This window comes from Brachyhypopomus gauderio, unplaced genomic scaffold, assembly GCF_052324685.1.
Source record: "Brachyhypopomus gauderio isolate BG-103 unplaced genomic scaffold, BGAUD_0.2 sc79, whole genome shotgun sequence".
Classification (NCBI taxonomy): Eukaryota; Metazoa; Chordata; class Actinopteri; order Gymnotiformes; family Hypopomidae; genus Brachyhypopomus; species Brachyhypopomus gauderio.
The window spans coordinates 399,419-417,609 of record NW_027506900.1 but is presented as its reverse complement, the minus strand read 5'-3'; the positions used below and the strand labels follow the sequence as shown (position 1 = coordinate 417,609).

At 38.6% G+C, this 18,191-nt stretch overlaps 1 protein-coding gene across 4 annotated transcripts; it reads left to right on the top strand.

The window, feature by feature from the left end:
* The first annotated feature begins 1,729 nt into the window (after window positions 1-1,729).
* Window positions 1,730-18,164, top strand: tph1a (tryptophan hydroxylase 1 (tryptophan 5-monooxygenase) a). Of its 4 annotated transcripts, XM_076990983.1 has the most exons (12): window positions 1,730-1,810; window positions 9,865-9,960; window positions 14,556-14,693; window positions 14,987-15,161; window positions 15,259-15,359; window positions 15,491-15,558; window positions 15,705-15,901; window positions 16,068-16,203; window positions 16,636-16,762; window positions 17,003-17,098; window positions 17,214-17,347; window positions 17,530-18,164. In XM_076990983.1, the coding sequence occupies exons 3-12, from the start codon at window positions 14,556-14,558 to the stop codon at window positions 17,702-17,704; spliced, it is 1,347 nt and encodes a 448-aa protein (XP_076847098.1). In that variant the 5' UTR covers window positions 1,730-1,810; window positions 9,865-9,960; the 3' UTR covers window positions 17,705-18,164. The 4 variants fall into 4 exon arrangements, with proteins under 4 accessions (XP_076847098.1, XP_076847096.1, XP_076847097.1 ...); XM_076990981.1 differs by lacking the exons at window positions 1,730-1,810; window positions 9,865-9,960 and adding an exon at window positions 12,954-13,099; XM_076990982.1 differs by lacking the exons at window positions 1,730-1,810; window positions 9,865-9,960 and adding an exon at window positions 13,275-13,919.
* The last annotated feature ends 27 nt before the right edge of the window (window positions 18,165-18,191 follow it).

The following is an 18,191-nucleotide window of genomic DNA, read 5'->3' as shown; positions in this document are numbered from 1 at the left end:
TTAGAGGGCAAACGGTACGATTTTACTTGATGTGTTTGTGACCTGGCTGGTGGGGCACGGGAGAAGAAGTCTATCTGTGACCGTGTGTGCTGTGCTGAAGACGCTTCCTTCCACTCGCTGAACTGAACTGCTGCTGCAGCGCATCTGGTGTTAAAGGAAGAGAGAGGTCGGGTGTGTGCGAGGTGGTGGCTCATTTCAGGGCATTGTTTTTAATCGCTCAGAGTTTCAAAAGATCATTTCAAACCGACCTCAGTAAAATGATAATAATAATAATAATTTTTAAAAAACGAAGTTTCAAAAGGGCACTTTCGTTGATAAAGGGCAGAGTTGGTGGTGCTTTAGCACCACCTGATGTCTATGTGTGCACGCCACTGATTCCCTGTAAACTTTGCTTTTGTGGTCAGCACAATGATATTTTGAAATGGATCTATTTTAAGGATATTCACCATATTTCAAGATACTTAAGAAGCTTCTGGAATTGTGAGAACTATCAAGAAGTTTCTAGAACTGTCCAGAATTATCTAGAACTTTCTGGGACTGTACAGAATTGTAGGTAGCTGTTTAACTATAGGGCCACTATAGCCCTTCCTGAGAGACGGAGAGACATGATCTAATTGATTGGGATTGCATAGTAAGTGGGCAACAGCCATCACAGACAATGGGGAATTCAATATCTATTCAGATTCTGATAACGACAGTATCCACATTACACCCCACACCCATTACCAGTGTTGTATAAAGTATTAGAGACCCATACTTGAGTAAAGTTACTCTATCAAAAAATTTACTTGAGTAGAAGTTGAAGTGTTCTGTACTTCTACTTAAGTTTTTTATGAAGTATTCGGTATTTTTTGTACTTAAGTATTGCAAGAAGTTTATTCTAGAATTTATTACTCAAGTACTGAAAGTAAAAAGTTTTGTGTTTTAAATTAATTAAAGAAAGCAGTCAGTTTGATTATCAATTATTTTTATATATCACTTACAAATCAAAGATGTCAAAGACCAAAGTTTTCTGTATGTACAAACAAGTAGCAACTTAAAAAACTGGGCTTAACACTTCGTACACAAAAAACAGATAACCTATGTCCCGCTACGTCGTAGTTTTGACGCAGAAGTACAAAGTTCGCCTTAATTTAGCTGAAAAACGAGGTGTATTTTGGACGTAAAATCCGTCCGTCGGATTCTAATGGTGAGCTTACTGATCTGCGTTTACCCTCAATAAATGCCCTTGCCCTATAAAAACACTACACTATAAAAATGAGCACATGATTAGTCATCATGAAAAGAGACACGGCTTGTTGCTAAAAACACAACTCAGCGTTACATCGCCTTTATGATTGCCAGCTAATGTTAAGTGAATGCTGCAGCACGTCATGAACATAATTAGGTTAGTTAAGATATCTAACCTAACTAGCGCTTACTGACAGCTAAAGCTGGTGTGTCTTCTGTGTGTTATATTTATAACTTACATTGATGTATTTCTTCAAGTTCGAAGGTGAATTTTTGAAGGCCAATATCAGGGTTGCCAACTCTCACGCATTGAGCGTGAGACACACGCACCTGACCGTGTTCACACGCTCTCACGCCACACTTCCGATATCTCACGCTGAAAAAAAATCGAGTTTATTTACCTCTGATCCACATGTGATTCAATGAGTTACTAGTTCGCTCTGGCGCCAACCACTGGCGATCGATCGATCGCGTTATAATACTTAATTACTTAATTTGTGTCCATTTTTACCGCCCCGGTAACAATTCACGTGAACATAGACTACGAAGCTCAAGTGTTCAGTGAAGGCAGCAGCGCCAGGTAACATGTTTATAATTGTAACGAGTAACTATACACCACGTAAAAAATGTATCGGAGTAAAAGTATTAAACTGACGGAAAATATGTAGTGAAGAAAAAGTGGAAGTAGGAGAAAAAAATTATATTCCAGTAAAAGTACAGATACAGCATTTTAGTACTTAAGTACAGTAGTGAAGTAGTTCTACTTCGTTACTATACAACTGCACCATTACAGGAGGAGCTTAGGAAGGACCACTACTTTCAAATGTATATATTGTGTGTTACTCTGCTACCGGTCTTGATCAATCTTGATCAATCTTGCTCTGCTGAATCCTTAGTACACTCTTGTACTTTGATACTGCACAGAATAAATATCAGGCATGAAAATCTGTCACCTTTCGGCGAAATTCGCCGTTTTGAAGTTGAAAAGGGTGACCTACGTGAATCGTGTAGATCCGATGAGTTTTTTGTTGGGGGGGGTCGGGAGATTATATGTATATATTTTAATTATCATATCGACTTAATAAGCAAACAGAGCACTTCCGAAATCGGCAATTTCAATGACACAGTGGCCAGCAGTTTCCGCCCAGAGCCATCGAGGCCAAATTGCGTTTCAATCATACGAACGTTCTTCATTCGTGTTATTCATTTACTGCTAAGCGGGACGAGAACCAGGACCTAGTGCTACACCGGGGACAAGGCAGAATAGTGTACATTTACCACTACATTTACCAGATCGTACATTTCCCAGTGGATTTAATTGGGTTATTAATGGTTTCAATCGTTTTCATATTTTGCGGTAAAACAAAGTTACTGCCGTTCGCTACAGCGTTGAACACCGTCAGAGCCACAAGCTCTTGTGATAAATAGGTAGATAGATAGGCCTATTAAGTTCGCGTCAACCCCGTGTAGTTAACGGTGACATAAAATAAAAAACAAGATTTTTTTTCTAGTGTGTCTGTAGTTGTACACTGATAAAAATACTGTGCTTTATCTACTTAAAAAAATCAAGGCAACTTTTTGCATCAGATTATTATGTAGATCAAATACAACTAGTCTTTGTATGAACTACTTAATTTTCTTTGTGCAAAAAATAACTTTGCAAGTCCAGTCAACTTAACTTTGTAAGTCCAGTCAACTTACAAAGTTAAGTTGACTGGACTTAAAGTCAAGTTGACTAGACTTACAAAGTTATTTTTTGCACAAAGAAAATTAAGTAGTTCATACAAACTACTTAATAAAAAAACTACTAAATACAAAATTTATCGAGTTTGGAGAGACATCCTTTTTCCTTACAGTACACAGCAACTTAGTCAATTTAGATGGCATCAAGAGGTTGCATACATCCAGCAGACGCATTTTGCTATGTATGTGGCCATTTTATAAAGACAAAAGCAAAAAAGTACTCTGCTGGTGTCAAATGGTGTCATCCTGATGGGCCTCCAAGGTGGTTTTACAGCCAGTATACTAAAGCGCACTACCACAGGCGGGACTGGCCTCAGCGGACAGAGTTCACTGTGGAGAAGAACAATGTAAAGTGGGAGCCACTGGTGGACCCATGCAAGGTGCTGATGCTACCACTACACATCAAGTTGGGGCTCATAAAACTATTTGTCAGGGCTCTAGATAAGGAGTCGAGAGCTTTCAATTACCTCCAAGATCTTTTCCCTAAGCTGTCTGAAGCAAAGATCAAAGCTGGTGTCTTCGTCGGACCACAAAGAAAATCATAGAGTACAGTGAATTTCCCAAGAAACTGAATAGGAAGGAGAGAGCGGCTTGGAACAGTTTTGTTGCAGTGGTTTGCGGCTTCCTAGGCAATCATAAAGATGAAAACTATGTACAACTGGTTCAGACTCTGATAAAGAACTATGTTGCAATGGGCTGCAGGATGTCTCTCAAAATCCATATCCTTGATATTCATCTTGATAAGTTCAAAGAGAACATGGGGGGTTATTCAGAGGAGCAAGGCAAGCACTTCCACCAGGACATTATGAACTTTGAACACCGTTACCAAGAACAATATAACGAGAACATGATGGGCGACTATATTTGGGGATTGATTCGTGAAACTGATTTGCAGTATAGTCGTAAATCTCGGAAAACCACACACTTCTGAACAGTTTTTGGTAATCTGTGTAAATGTGCAATGCCTATAGTGTTCTTAGTCTGACTGTATAAATGAGAAGATGCAAAATTGTCTGTTTCTATAATAAAAATTAATAATTTCAGTTGCCGTCGTCACAAAAGCGAAGTTTATGATGAATGTAAGCAATTTTTTATTTGTTATAGACATAAGCAATTGGAATATAACATTAAAAAGCTGGGAACAAAATTTGTGTTACATAGTGTTATTTCTTTATATAATCACACAAAAATAAACTTCGACATGAACTGTTCTCTACTGCTCATTCGCAGTAGACTAGAACAACTGACGGCACAATAAAATGTCTCGATCATAGGATGGTAGAAGGCCCTAACCATAAATTTACCCTTCCTTTTCCAGGAAGATTTAGGTGGGTTACACTATCTTCAGTGGAAACTTGCTTTTATACAGTTTTTGGGCATACCCTTCCCCAACATTGTGGCCTATCTGTGCTCAGGAGTCTTTACACTGATGACCTGAATGACCCCCATTTGTTGTGAATCTTAATACTGAATAAGAAATCTAATCCAAAGAATGTGCTCTATGTAATGTAGTCTATAATTGGCAAAAAGGTTGCTTCAGCTAGTTTCTTGCCCGTTGAGTAAAGCAGGACATGTTTCTAAAATAAATCCCTGCTTTAACTTTACACCACCTTAGTCACTGGGAAGGTCGTCATGGGTTTTATGGGTGTTTGTGTTTCTTTATTGTTTGGATTAAAAGTGAGCATGGAGAGAGGCGAGGCTGAGACACCAGACCTCACAGCTGAGCCTTCTGCACCAAGGGAGGTGCAATGACCCAATGACCTCTTAGAAGATCTGGTGATGTTGTTGGTGGAATGAAGAGAGTAATCAGGGCACTATGTGAAGGCATAGAATGTTTTCCATCTTATCCTGTGTATATGTACAATTATTTTAAAAAATCACTGATAAATGGGTGGAGAACAACATACCATTTGTTTTCTGATCACTAAGAGCTGAAATTGTCCTGAACAGTACTGAATTCTTTCTGTAAGTTTGAGAGAGCTTCTGCAGTCGAGTGGTGCAGAGCAGACCAATACATAATGGTGCCAATTGTATAAAAGTGCATATCTGCATTTACAACCTTATTAAAAGTTTGGACACACCTACTTGTACTCTTTTTTATCATTATTTTCTACATAAAAAGGGAACAGGGAAGATGCCTATTCACTGAGATAACATTTTATTGAACGGAATTTAACATACTATTAAAAATTAAAATCTGTTTTAGCTGATCACTGACCAATGTAAGTATTTTAGACAATACTGACAATTTTGAGATTCTGTGATAATTTTCTCATTCTGATCACTGACCTATGATTTAAGTAATTTAGACAATACAGATAATTTTGAGATTGACTGACGATTGTCTCATTCTGTGTTGCATTCTGCTTCACTGAGAAGTTTAAAATATAAGTAGCAGTTTTTTATTACTCAGGACACAACCTGTTCTGCATAACATCCAATTACAAAGCAAAATGCAAATAGAAATGGAAATTTTAACATGGTTTAACCCCCCTCCCACAGGAACCCATCGTACGCAAGATCTGCGCACTTCCCTCTTAGTGCATTACGTCAGTAAGAATATAACAGCTTTTTAATTAATGGTTTGGATTGATATGCAGATCAGCAAACGGCTCGATTATTATGGAAATGCTGCATGTAGGAGGACGAGCTGAGAGGCTGTGCAGTGAGGCTGAATTTTAGCAAAGCCACAGTGGAAACATGATGCTGCTCATTTTGGTGTACTGCGTGTATCTGAGGTGTAGGAGTGATCTAGTCCATATGATTTTCAATCAGAGCTGGCCTGAATCTGCTTGGGCGAATGTGTAGTTGTACTTGCTGTGGTGTGAGTGGTATGTTTGTGAGTTATCAATTAATCAAAAGTAACCAGGAGCATGTTAGGCTAAGTCATAATAATAATCTGCAGCACAACTGGTCATTCTACCCAAGTTCTCACATGTGACTCCTTTGCTACGCTCTCTTCACTGGCTTCCAGTAGCGGCACGCATCAGATATAAAACCTTGATGCTTGCTTACAAAGCCAAAAATGGACTGGCCCCTCCCTCCGATCCATACAGCGAACACTCAGAACCTCAAGCTTGGCTCGACTTGAAACTCCATGCTTAAAGTCTCATGGAAGACAATGCTCCAGACTATTCTCCGTCCTGGCTCCATGATGGTGGAACGATCTTCCATTAACTGCTAGGACTGCAGAGCCTATTGCTATCTTCAAGCGTAGACTGAAGACTCACCTGTTTGTTGAGTTCTTACCAGAGCACTAACTCAGCTGATACCACTTGCCGTTGTTCTTAAATTGTATGTCTGTCTATGGTTATTTGCGCTTCTTGGCAAACGTCTAACTTGCAAAACACTTGGTAATGACATTGACTCCTGTAGTGTAGTAGTAGTCTGACTCAGTCTTGAATTCTGGCCTATCCGTACTATTACCTAGGTCCTAGGATGTTTTCTGTGATCAGAAGCAAAGCACTTTGTAAGTCGCTCTGAATAAGAGCATCTGCTAAATGTCGCAGATGTAAATGTAAATGTAAATGTAATCTTTATTTGTATAACACCTTTCATACATACATGACACTCAAAGTGCTTTACAGAATAAATAAAACAAAACATTAAAAGGGAGCAAAAAAAACAATAAAAGAAATTAAAGATAAAAAGGAAACAAACATAATAAAATAAAGTAATAAAATAACAAATTGTTAAAATAATAGACAAAATAATGTAATAAAGTAAATAAGATGGCAAAACTATTAAAATAACTAGAACAGACATAGAATGTAATTAAGTAAAATAATGTGATAGAGTTATAAAATAATTTACAATTAGAGTTTCTTAACTAAATGCAGATCTAAACAGGAAGGTTTTGATACTCTTCTTGAAGCTGTACAGGGATGAAATGCCTTTTGTGATTGATGGTACAGTCTTCAGAAGATGGCGGAACACGATGAATGTAGAAAAACTACGTGCACGTGCATGTTTATATTTGTCACCCTGTGTTTTTGCTCCCCCTAGTTTTGGCACGGAAATGATTCCATACTAGAAAGGTCTTAAACAACAATATAGCCTTTAAAATTACATGAGTACTGACAGTGTGGGACTACTGAGAGAACAATGTGGGTGTGTGCAACTGTGAAGGAGTCTTTACATGTTGTGTGTCACGTAGTGTTCCTCTAACCTCTCTCTTGATTACTCACCCACTACCTCACACTGGTTCTCTCTCTCACCTGTCTCATTAAAGTCTGTCGAACTCACTCTAATCAGGGTTCCTTTATGTAATTTCCTGTAGCCGGAGCTTCTCTATCTCCTGTCAACAGCAGCACAATAGAAGTTTCCCTTCTCCCTCTCTACGTCCACCATCAGTAAACCCTCTAGTCCTGTTGGCCCAGAATAGACTGCTGACGCCATCGCACCTTTGATGACTCCAATGAAGGCTTGTCCTCAGCATCATTCATCTTTTTCATGTTTGTTTTCCCCTTTTCATTCATTTTTTCCCCTATAGCTGACTGATACAACTAATAGAAAAATAATAGACCTTCCCTTGTTTTGGTAAGTGTCAGTGGTCATCTTAATGGCTATTAGTTAGAACAGACTGCATGTCCAAGTATGAATCTAGTCTGACAAATCATTTTACAATGTATAAAGGTGAGATTTTTAAGGCCTGACTTGAATGGAGTAAGGGTCATTGTTGTTGATGGTGTTTGCATAACATTTGTGCCATACTCAGACTAGTGTGAAAACTGCAATACCAGGAAACAAATGTCAATGCAAATGTCACTGTTTGCCTTGTGTGTGTGCTGTTGGAGTATGGTAAATGGCTTACTTGTGTATATAGGAAATGAACAAGATCTAGAAAATGAAGATATAATATACATATGTGAGTATCAAAACATCTATGTTAAAGCATCTGTGGTAGTTATAAACATCTTGCCAACAGATATCTGTAAATTAAACACATAGTAAAATATCCAGTATTGCAGACATCTATATCCTTCTGAAATATAGAACCATGGTGTAGTTTATGACCTACAACTCTATTACCAAGCCGATCACTGCAGTTGTACATGTGTGAGCATGCATGTGTTGGCTTGCACATGTATAAATCCTCTGAAATAAGAGAACTAAAATTGGGCAAATTACTTAGAGGTCTGTGTGTTTGGTGACCTTTGTTTCATTTTCCCCTATAAATATGCATATACACATGTGAACTCCAAAGACTGAATGTGGTTTCTGTAATGCATTTTAAGTGAAGAGTAAGACTCAAGTATAGACTACTTTTAGTCAAGGCCATTTTGCCCTGCTGTCAAGCTCTGGTTTGATCAAGTCCGTCACATTCAATCATGGTCACATTCACCCATGGTCACACAGAGCAAATTCTGGCACTTTTCACTGCAGGTTTCAGTGAGTTCCCCAGATCTCACGTGTCCCTGCTTGTCCACCCCGTGTGCTGCCTGTAATGAGGTGAGTCTCTAATGAGATGAGTGGGTACTGCTGAGCTCACAGCAAATGCTGCTGTTTCTCCATATCAGCCGAGAGCCTCTTGAGAGAGAGCCGCACAATGGGCCAGAGCCTGCATAATGCCAGCCTGGCCTGCCTTTAATTACCGCTCAGCTGCCTTTGTGCAGTCAGAGAGAGAAATACAACTGAGCTAATGCTCTATCGGCTCATAAAACATTATAGTCTTGCTGAAATTATATTCCACATACTACATACATTATGTACATGATTCATCTGTATATTTGTATTGTTCAGGCACTGTGCAATATAGATATTAAATATCTATATATTTAAGATGTTCAGGCACTGTGTTAAGCTCAACTCCAAAACGCAGGATCCAAGTGTTTGTGCTTTTTTGTGACATTTCAAACATTCCAAATGTCACTGACTAGGTTTTTTTGTCAGGACATCCACATTTTATTATGTTAAATTATTTTTACCATGTACCCTAGTAATAAATGAGAATACACTGAGCCAAGGACTCAAATACTGTCTTATAGTCCACACAAGAAGAGTGAAATGTTCAGTCCACTGAACCATTTGGATCACATTAGAGTGCACAGACAGCACTACACTGTGAATAATTAAATTACAAATTTAACTAAATGTCACAGAGCTTTTATTATTGCATTCAATATTGTGTGGAATTGCTATTTAAATATTTACATGATTCACATATTCATGCTTTGTGTCTAGATGTTCTTTTTATGTGGGTATGTTTGAACAAGATTAATAATTTATGGTTTCTATTCAACTATTCAACTTACAGTACATCAGCCCAAGTCATGTTGCATTATCTGTTGAAGTAAGCAATCCTGAATGTTGAACAAATGCTCAGTGTAACTCTCTCATTCAAAACTAAACACTCAGAGTCTTGTGTGTAACGTTACATCCTGATGAACAACGTAGTTTCAATTTTCGCAAAACTGTGTTGTTATTAGCATTTGAAATTAATTATACACTGGGTCAAAACTGTGTGTGAATGAACTGAAGACAAAACCAGTTGTTTTTTATCTCTTCTGTACAGACTTTAAAAATGAAGCAGCAGCAAAGGTGTCATGCCTGAGTATGTACAGAATTATAGTGTCTTGGGGACTTTCCTATTTTCTAGTTAAAGATAAAGTCATTTGTTATATCTTCACTAGAAGTCACTTGTCATTGTGTTGCAATTAGCCTAACAGTGATCAGCATCAACCAAAGCAGCTATGACCTGCTCTATAAACCTAGAGCATGCAATTGGTGAGGATTTAAAAAACATGTTTCTGCTCATTAAGAATAGATACCAAAGCCCAGCTCTGTTGTAATCACCACAGTGACGTACCAAACCCCCTTATTAAAGACACATATAGATGCGTCCTGGTGTTTATCTGGTCCATTACAGAATTACGTCACTCTTCTCTCCAGATCCCTGGGCATACTGCTTTGATCCTCTTTGCCCTCCCCATCCAGGCCCCTCAGCTGCACTCTCGTGTTGATGTGAGTTTGTTTGCTTTTTGCCAGGTGAGTTTCATTATCTCTGAGTTTACACACTTCCACCCACAGCCAATCCAACTTAATAAGCGTGCACAGTAGTAGCAGGATATCCTAACAATGTCACGCTGGATGTTTGGGGGGGACATAGATAAATGTTAAAACTACATCTAGTGTGAAAATATGTCATGGCAGGATTGAAACATAAAAGTGTGTTGAACCATCTTATTACAATATATTATTTAGCTGTGGACTTTTATTAACTCTTGCATAAATTTTGGGTGTCAGTGAATCAGAAATCAATTATACAGTCCATACAATGCCAAGCTTCTTTCTAAGCAACTCTTGTGTTGCCACTGGAGTATTTCTAGGATAAAACATTTCAGCGGCAACATAAGAATCCTTTCCTATTTAGAAGAGCGTGCTCCTTACTGTCTCTCCCATTCTGTCCACCGTAAGTCTGCTATCTAGTCACAGGAGCTGAATACCAGACTGTAAGGACTGTACCATCAGAACGTAACCCACAAAAGGAGACGATACCTTGGATCTTGTTTACAATAACATTACTGAAGTGTTCAGGGCCATGTCCTTTCCCTCAGACTAAATCTACTTCTAATCCCCAAAAGTATCATCAAGCCTTCATCATCAAAGCTATGAAGACTTCAGTTTCAGTAAAGACTGTGTGTGGCTAGATGGAGCAGACTTTTCACTGGAGTTCTACTTTGAACACAGAGACCAGCTCATACTCTAGCTGGTCAACTTGGAAATCAGCTTTGAAGGGATGAACGATTTAAAGTCAGAGCTGAAATTTGCTTTTAAAGCACCTACAGCAACTCTGTTCTATCCTACATGATCATGTGTGTCAACAGAATCACTGTTGTAAAGAGTATTAAAACATTCCCTAATCAAAAGATTTGGATGAACAAGAAGGTCTTTCTCCAGGGTCAGCCTGAGAAGGGGAATTATGAGAACAAACTAAAGATTAAGGACAACTTCAGTAATTCTGACCCTAAGTGCACGTGGCATGGTATTCAAACTCTACTAATGCTACAAACCAAGCAGTACTTCACATTCAATCACTGACCCCTCCCTACACTTGCTTTGACCACAGTAACACAGAACTTCTCATCAAAGCTGAGCTCCAACCCTATGATCTACCGCTCACACTCTCCATGTTTAGAGTCTGTGCTGAACAGCTGGCTGGGTTTTTCACAGACATATTGACCCTGTCACTTGTCCAAACATTAGGTTCCCTGAAATCACATTGACCCCCCCCCCCCCCCCCATGCAATAGTAACTCCTACATTAGGATGCTATCGATCAATTTCAGCTCTGACTTTAAATCCTTCATCCCTTCAAAGCTGATTTCCAAGCTGACCAGCTTGAGTATGAGCAGCTCTTTCTGTAATTGAACCCTGGAACCACAGCCTGTTAGTCTTGAAGCCACGCCTCCTTATCCAATGCACTGAACACCATTGTGCCACATGTGCTTGGACCTACACTCCACTGTGTTTTCACTTATGACTGCACACTTTGTTATGGGTTGAACTCTCTAAATCACATTTGCAGATGATACCACATAAATGATGATAAAGCCTAAAGAGATGAGGTTCTACACCTGACAATGCGATGTACCAACAATAACCTGACCTTTAACCCCCAGAAGACCAAAGAGCTTATTATGGCCAGCCACTAGACCAAGAGAAGACACACACACACACACACACACACACACACTGCTTACAGAGGGTGGATAGCATAATATAGGATTTTTTCACACTATCTAATCTTCTTACATCATAGAAACAAAAACAGGATGTGATATGGCCCAACGGATTTCTCATGTGGTATTATTTAAATTAAATGTCAAACTGAAGATCACAGATGAAGATTCTTATTGTTAACATGTTAAAATATTTGTAAGAAAGGAACACTGTATGCATAAATGTTTTCACCAGTTGAATATGTCAAATGAATCAGTGTGGATTCCCTATAAACTTTTCTTTTTATTATTTAATATTTTTTATTTACAGTCCCCTCCTAGAAGAGGGAGGGGACTAATACTGAGACCCCCCTCCCCTTCTCCAAATATCTCAAATATTTATTTCTTGTAATAATTAGCTGGTTACTTGGACTGTATCCATAATATTGTCTTATATTTATAAAACACTGTCTGACACTGAAACATTGTTTCTGTCTGTCTCACTGCACTGTTTATATTACAGAATATCAATAGCTATGAACTGTGAATAAAGTCAATTCAATTATCATAGTATGCTTTTCCCAAGCCTATTGACTGTCCATTAGCAGTACTCAGTGCAAGCCTACTGATTATACCAATACAATTTGAGTTGCATTTACTATTTCTGTAGCAGGAAATTAGCACTGAAGCTTTTTCCTGAAAATGGCCAGTAAATGATCAAAACACTTTTACTGGCCAAACGAACAAAAAAACTTTGCTTCCTACATGGTCAGATGAAAACAATAAAACAAAAAGCTTCGAATTATGTATTATGGAGGAAGTTGAACGATTGTTGAGGTCGTTAGGAAGAGTACCAGTGCTGTAGGTAGAAGTGCCATCCCATTCCCCCCAAATATTCATAAACATCCCATATGGGCCTCACAATTTATGTCAACAATGTGTTTTAACACAAAGGTGCACTTCTAATCCTCGTTGCTCTATGTAGATTTGTGTTGTAGCACTAAATTCAATCAATCTTTCAGATTACACTTATTCTTATAGCCTATTATGTTTTTAACAGTATTTGATCGGAGCTTTGCTTTTCAGTTTCTAGTGTGACTCCTGACCCCAGTGTCGATTTGCATGCCTCCCATTTTTTGTGAAAAAATACGTCTCTCGTGAATGTCCCCATGACGTGAGCTAAGCTTTCCATTTGCTGTCCTAGTAAAGCTTATCAGACTACCTGTCTATCTGAGTACCTGCACGCCCCCTCCCCCACGCGGGCTTTCATAAATACTAAAGCGCACTGCCTCATTATACTATCCCATCTCAGGTAAACTAACAGAGGTTCCAGATTACAGGCAAATAAATACTAGGCTTAGCGAACTCAGAATGTACTCGAGCAAAAGTGAGGGACCGCGCAGAGGAAGATCGTTTGACTCGATGAATATTGGGCTATCTTTCGAAGAAAAGCAACTTAATAATGAGGTAAGACGCTGCAGCTTATGTGTTCATGATATTGATACTGATTTTTTTTTCAAATGAATTGTTGATTTTTGGAAATAGGCTAATTCAAGAAACAACTCTCTAGTTTTCTTTAGTCGGTTAAAGCACGCGTCAAGCATGTTCGCCACTGAGAATAAAGTAGTTAAGCCGAGATAGTGGCACGAAAATACGTGCGTCAGGCTTTAAGAAGGTCTATAACGCAACGTTCCTTTAGTAAACGTTGATGGCACAGAAGATATTCATCTAAATATTTATCTCAGGACAGAATAATCGGATGACGGTTTAAGCCATCGTCCAAGATGTGTTTGCAGACAACGATGGACTGAGTAGCACGTTGTAGAATTTGAAATTCGCGTGTAACATTAAAACGGTTTAGCGGGACGTCAGAAAAGAAACTTTAAATAAGAGACGACGGGTTACCTGAACTATTTTATTTCGTGTCCTGTAAATGTACTATATTTCACCTAATAATGAATGCTTTGCAACTACCAGGAACTATGATGGGACATATAATTAAATTTACTTAAGAAAAATGCGCGTATAACAGCGATTAATTGCAGTGTAATCCCGTGTTAGATTAAGGTAAGACTGTGCTAATAATAGGCTTCCTCGTTATCTAAATGGGATTGGCCAGAAGCTTCTATGAGAGTCTTTGCTGAACCAAGACAGTGTATCGCAGCGCTTTGACCTGCCAGACCGACCCTGAGTCGTTCTAACTGCACGAATGCTGTCAGGAGTCTTTTTGGGAGGAAGACACGGGCAGCGGCTGCTAATTTCCCCCGTATTCGCGCAAATAAAAATGGTTTGTATGCGAGAAAGTTTTATTTGAAGCAATGGTTTAAATATCATTTTGTAAGAAAACCTGACTTTAGTGAAAGAAGAAAAATTGCGCTAAAATAACTATTTTGGAAACGTCTGAACTTAAACTTAAACGAATAACCTATTAGAAGTTATGTCTTAGTATAGTATTTACAATGACTTGTAAAAAACTGCTCCAGATCTGTAGCCATTGCCTGGCTTTGATACCTGCGTATGTTGCGCTGATAACTGGTGCTGTTCGTGGTACTGAACTGACGCAGGCAACGAGCGATTGCTGTGAGTATTTTAAAATAAGATAAAGACAGTCTGGTTGTTCGATTTAGTTTTACGGTTGGATGCTTGGATCTCGTGTATTTCATTCTACCCGAAATGAAGGAACAAACCACACAACGAATTGCTTAAGTGCACTCTTAAGTGTTATGTGCTAAGCTAATTTTGGCTTAATTCTCACCGATCTGTACGAATAAAAGTTAAAATGTGGAAGAGATTAAAAATACATTACTTTGACTGCTTCACTTGATGCCGAGAGTATGACTGTTAGATCACAAAAACATACATTTTCAGAGTAATCAGTAAATTGCAACATTTATTTGATTAATATGTTTTTGTGTTTTTACAGATGAACAAATCTGCATTTCCTAAGATCCTTGAGAAAAAAGATAACAAGATCGCATCTTCAGAGAAAAGTCGCGCAGCTATCGTATTCTCTCTAAAAAATGAAGTCGGGGGACTCGTCAAAGCACTAAAACTATTCCAAGTAATTAACTTTTGCTGGTATTATTACTTCCAGTTGTGATATTTGATGAACTTAAAAGAGAGAAAATTAACTAACACCAATGTATATAAAATTAGTTTTGTGCTTCATTATATTTTTCCAAACTATTGTGATTATTTATTGTAATCATTATTGCTACGTTATTATAATATTGTTGTTATTTTTATAGGCCTATTGTAATTACCTAATTTATATTAATAATAATTCAACTACCTAACATGATTGATTGTTTGTCTTAATTCGTTTCTTTTCCATGAAATATATTCACGTAAAAGGATAACGACGTCAATCTTGTTCACATCGAATCCAGAAAATCTCGAAGGCGGAACTCGGAGATCGAGATTTTTGTAGACTGCGACAGTAATCACGAACAGCTTAACGAGATCATACATCTGTTGCGAAAGCACGTTAACATAATCGAAATGGATAACCGCCTACCGGAGGAAAACGGTATGTCTCAGACTAGACAGACAGACACGACAGACAGAAAAAATACATAGATTTAGCTTTCATGGAAAGACTTCAAATAGGCTCTTTTTTTCTGTAGAACTTGATGACATACCCTGGTTTCCCAAGAAGATCTCTGATTTGGATAAATGTGCAAATCGTGTGCTGATGTATGGGTCAGACCTGGACGCAGATCACCCGGTAAACATTGTTTTATTGCCTGCACCATAAAGCCAGGGCCCCCAAAGAGCAAACACAGTATGTATTTTGCAGTTTGGTGTCTTTTGTTGCTGTCCTTCACTTCTCTCCACATGTGCTTTGATGTTCTACAGGGCTTTAAGGATAATGTCTACCGCAAACGTAGGAAGTATTTCGCAGATTTGGCAATGAGTTACAAACAGTGAGTGACTTGTTCAATAATATTCTGTTATTGTCTAGAATGTATATATTGTGTATATTGTATTGTCAGGTTCCCACAAAGATTTAATCTATGTAATGAAAAAAAATGGCATGCTTCATAATAAAAACTTTTGGCATTGTTCCTAGTGGAGACGCTATCCCGCGCATCGAGTTCACTGAGGAGGAGGTGAAGACCTGGGGCGTTGTGTTCCGTGAACTTAACTGTCTCTATCCCACGCACGCCTGCCGCGAGTACCTGAAGAACCTGCCACTGCTCACCAAGTGTTGCGAGTGTCGTGAGGACAACATCCCCCAGCTGGAGGACGTCTCACGCTTCCTACGAGGTGCCCCATTCTGAGTGCACTTTATCTTGTCTTTGTGTGTGTGTGTGTGTGTGTGTGTGGAGGGGGATCTGTGTGTAGATGTAGTTTAGACTATGTTTTGGTTGAGGACTATGTAAAACCCCTGTCCAGGACATCTATAGTTGGGGTTGTCCGTTTGTATTTGCAGAGCTTACAGGATTCACCATTAGACCCGTAGCAGGATACCTTTCCCCCAGAGACTTTCTGGCAGGTCTGGCCTTCCGTGTGTTCCACTGCACACAGTATGTGCGACACAGCTCAGACCCGCTCTATACACCTGAACCGTGAGTATTTCAGCCTCTTTTATTAGCCACCAGGGGGTTTCCCGAAACGTTCGTAGCGCTAAGTACTTCTTAACCTCATACGTTTCATACGAGGTTACGAAGTACTTAGCGCTACGAACATTTCGGGAAACCCACCCCACATGGGTAAATGTGTAACTATTGACCTTTCAATAAGGAGACACTTTGATGCAGGGCAAACATTACTTAAGATGGTAAATCAGAATCAATGCCAAATTGAGTACAGGCAAGTAAACTACTAGAGGTTACACAGAAGATTATTAAAACATGAAAAAGCATGCAATATACAGCAACAATGCAACAGAAATTTTAAATCAAGTTCATGCTTTTTGGAAGGAGAATATGAAGCCCCCTGAAAGGAGTTGTGATTATGTGTGTTCTGACTCAGATGCGCTGTACTAATCTGCATTTCAGAGACACCTGTCATGAATTGTTGGGTCATGTGCCGCTATTGGCTGAGCCAAGCTTTGCCCAGTTCAGCCAGGAGATCGGACTGGCCTCACTGGGAGCATCTGATGATGAAGTTCAAAAACTTGCCACTGTGAGTAATAACCTTTTGATATTATTGTATTTTTATTGTAGATAATTTATCAGATTATAAATTGCTCAAAGAAAAACAAAAAAAGAAACTAATGGTTGAAACAATTAAATCATATGAGCCTATATACTGAATACAGCATGTATGTTCTCAAATCCTGAGTTATCAGTACCAGAAGCACATATATTCTTACAAGTATATCAAGTCTACAAAGTTAATGTTTACCAAAATGTTGTTCTTCAGTGCTACTTCTTCACTGTGGAATTTGGGCTGTGTAAGCAGGAGGGCCAACTTAGAGCCTATGGGGCAGGATTGTTATCCTCCATCAGTGAGCTAAAGGTAAAGCCTCATATTCACACACACACACACACACACACATACCCACTAACACTTATGTCTCATGTTTTTTTCTGATTTCAGTATATAGTTGATTAATTGAAGGTTTATTCCTCAGCATGCTCTGTCAGGAAATGCCCAAATCATGCCCTTTGACCCACAAGTCACATGCAAACAGGAGTGCATCATAACCACATTCCAGGATGTCTACTTTGTGTCAGACAGCTTTGAGGAAGCCAAAGTCAAGATGAGGTATGTGGGAAATAAAGAACAGAAAATTATTGTTATATTCATTGTTAGCTTTGTAACCTCTGCTAATTCATACATGGATGAATTTAAATGCCTATTTTATGAAAACCCTTCTATGCATCTCCGGCTATTCTATATACAGTTGATGCTATTGGCCCAGACTAAAATAATTTTCAACCTTTCAGGGAGTTTGCGAAGACAATCAAGCGGCCGTTTACGGTGCGATATAACCCCTACACGCAGAGCGTCGACGTGCTGAAGGACACCCCCAGCATCAACAGTGTGGTGGAGGAGCTGAGACATGAGCTAGACATCGTGGGAGACGCCCTGAGCAGACTCGACAAACAGCTGCATGAGTGAAGGACCTCACAGAACCTCTTATGTATCCCTTATTCCATCAAAGACCAAACACATTGAAGCCTCACGATTTTCAGTCAATCACATTGTACATTCAATTCCAAAATGTTTTTCTTAACTGATGATCTATTGAAGTTATATGCCTATATGTTTTTGTTTCTTTTCCTTTAAAAAAATCTTAAGTTCAATTATTTATTTAGTGATAATCCGCCCTTATGTGCTGTTGAATTTGTTTGAATTTCCAACCCTTATTGTTAGCTGTGTTTTCTGTGTTGGCTGAGATTTTTTCCCATAAGGATTTATGCAAAGGTATTAATGAAATATTCTTTCATGATACAAGTGACCATTATATTTTACAAAAATGCCATTTTGACAAAGTGATGCTTGCTCTGATCAAAATATATTTGTGATTTCAGTTTTGTGCATATCATTGCATTCTTATTGGTATTATAAGGTATCTAACTTGAAGTTTTTTGAATCTTGTAGTTTT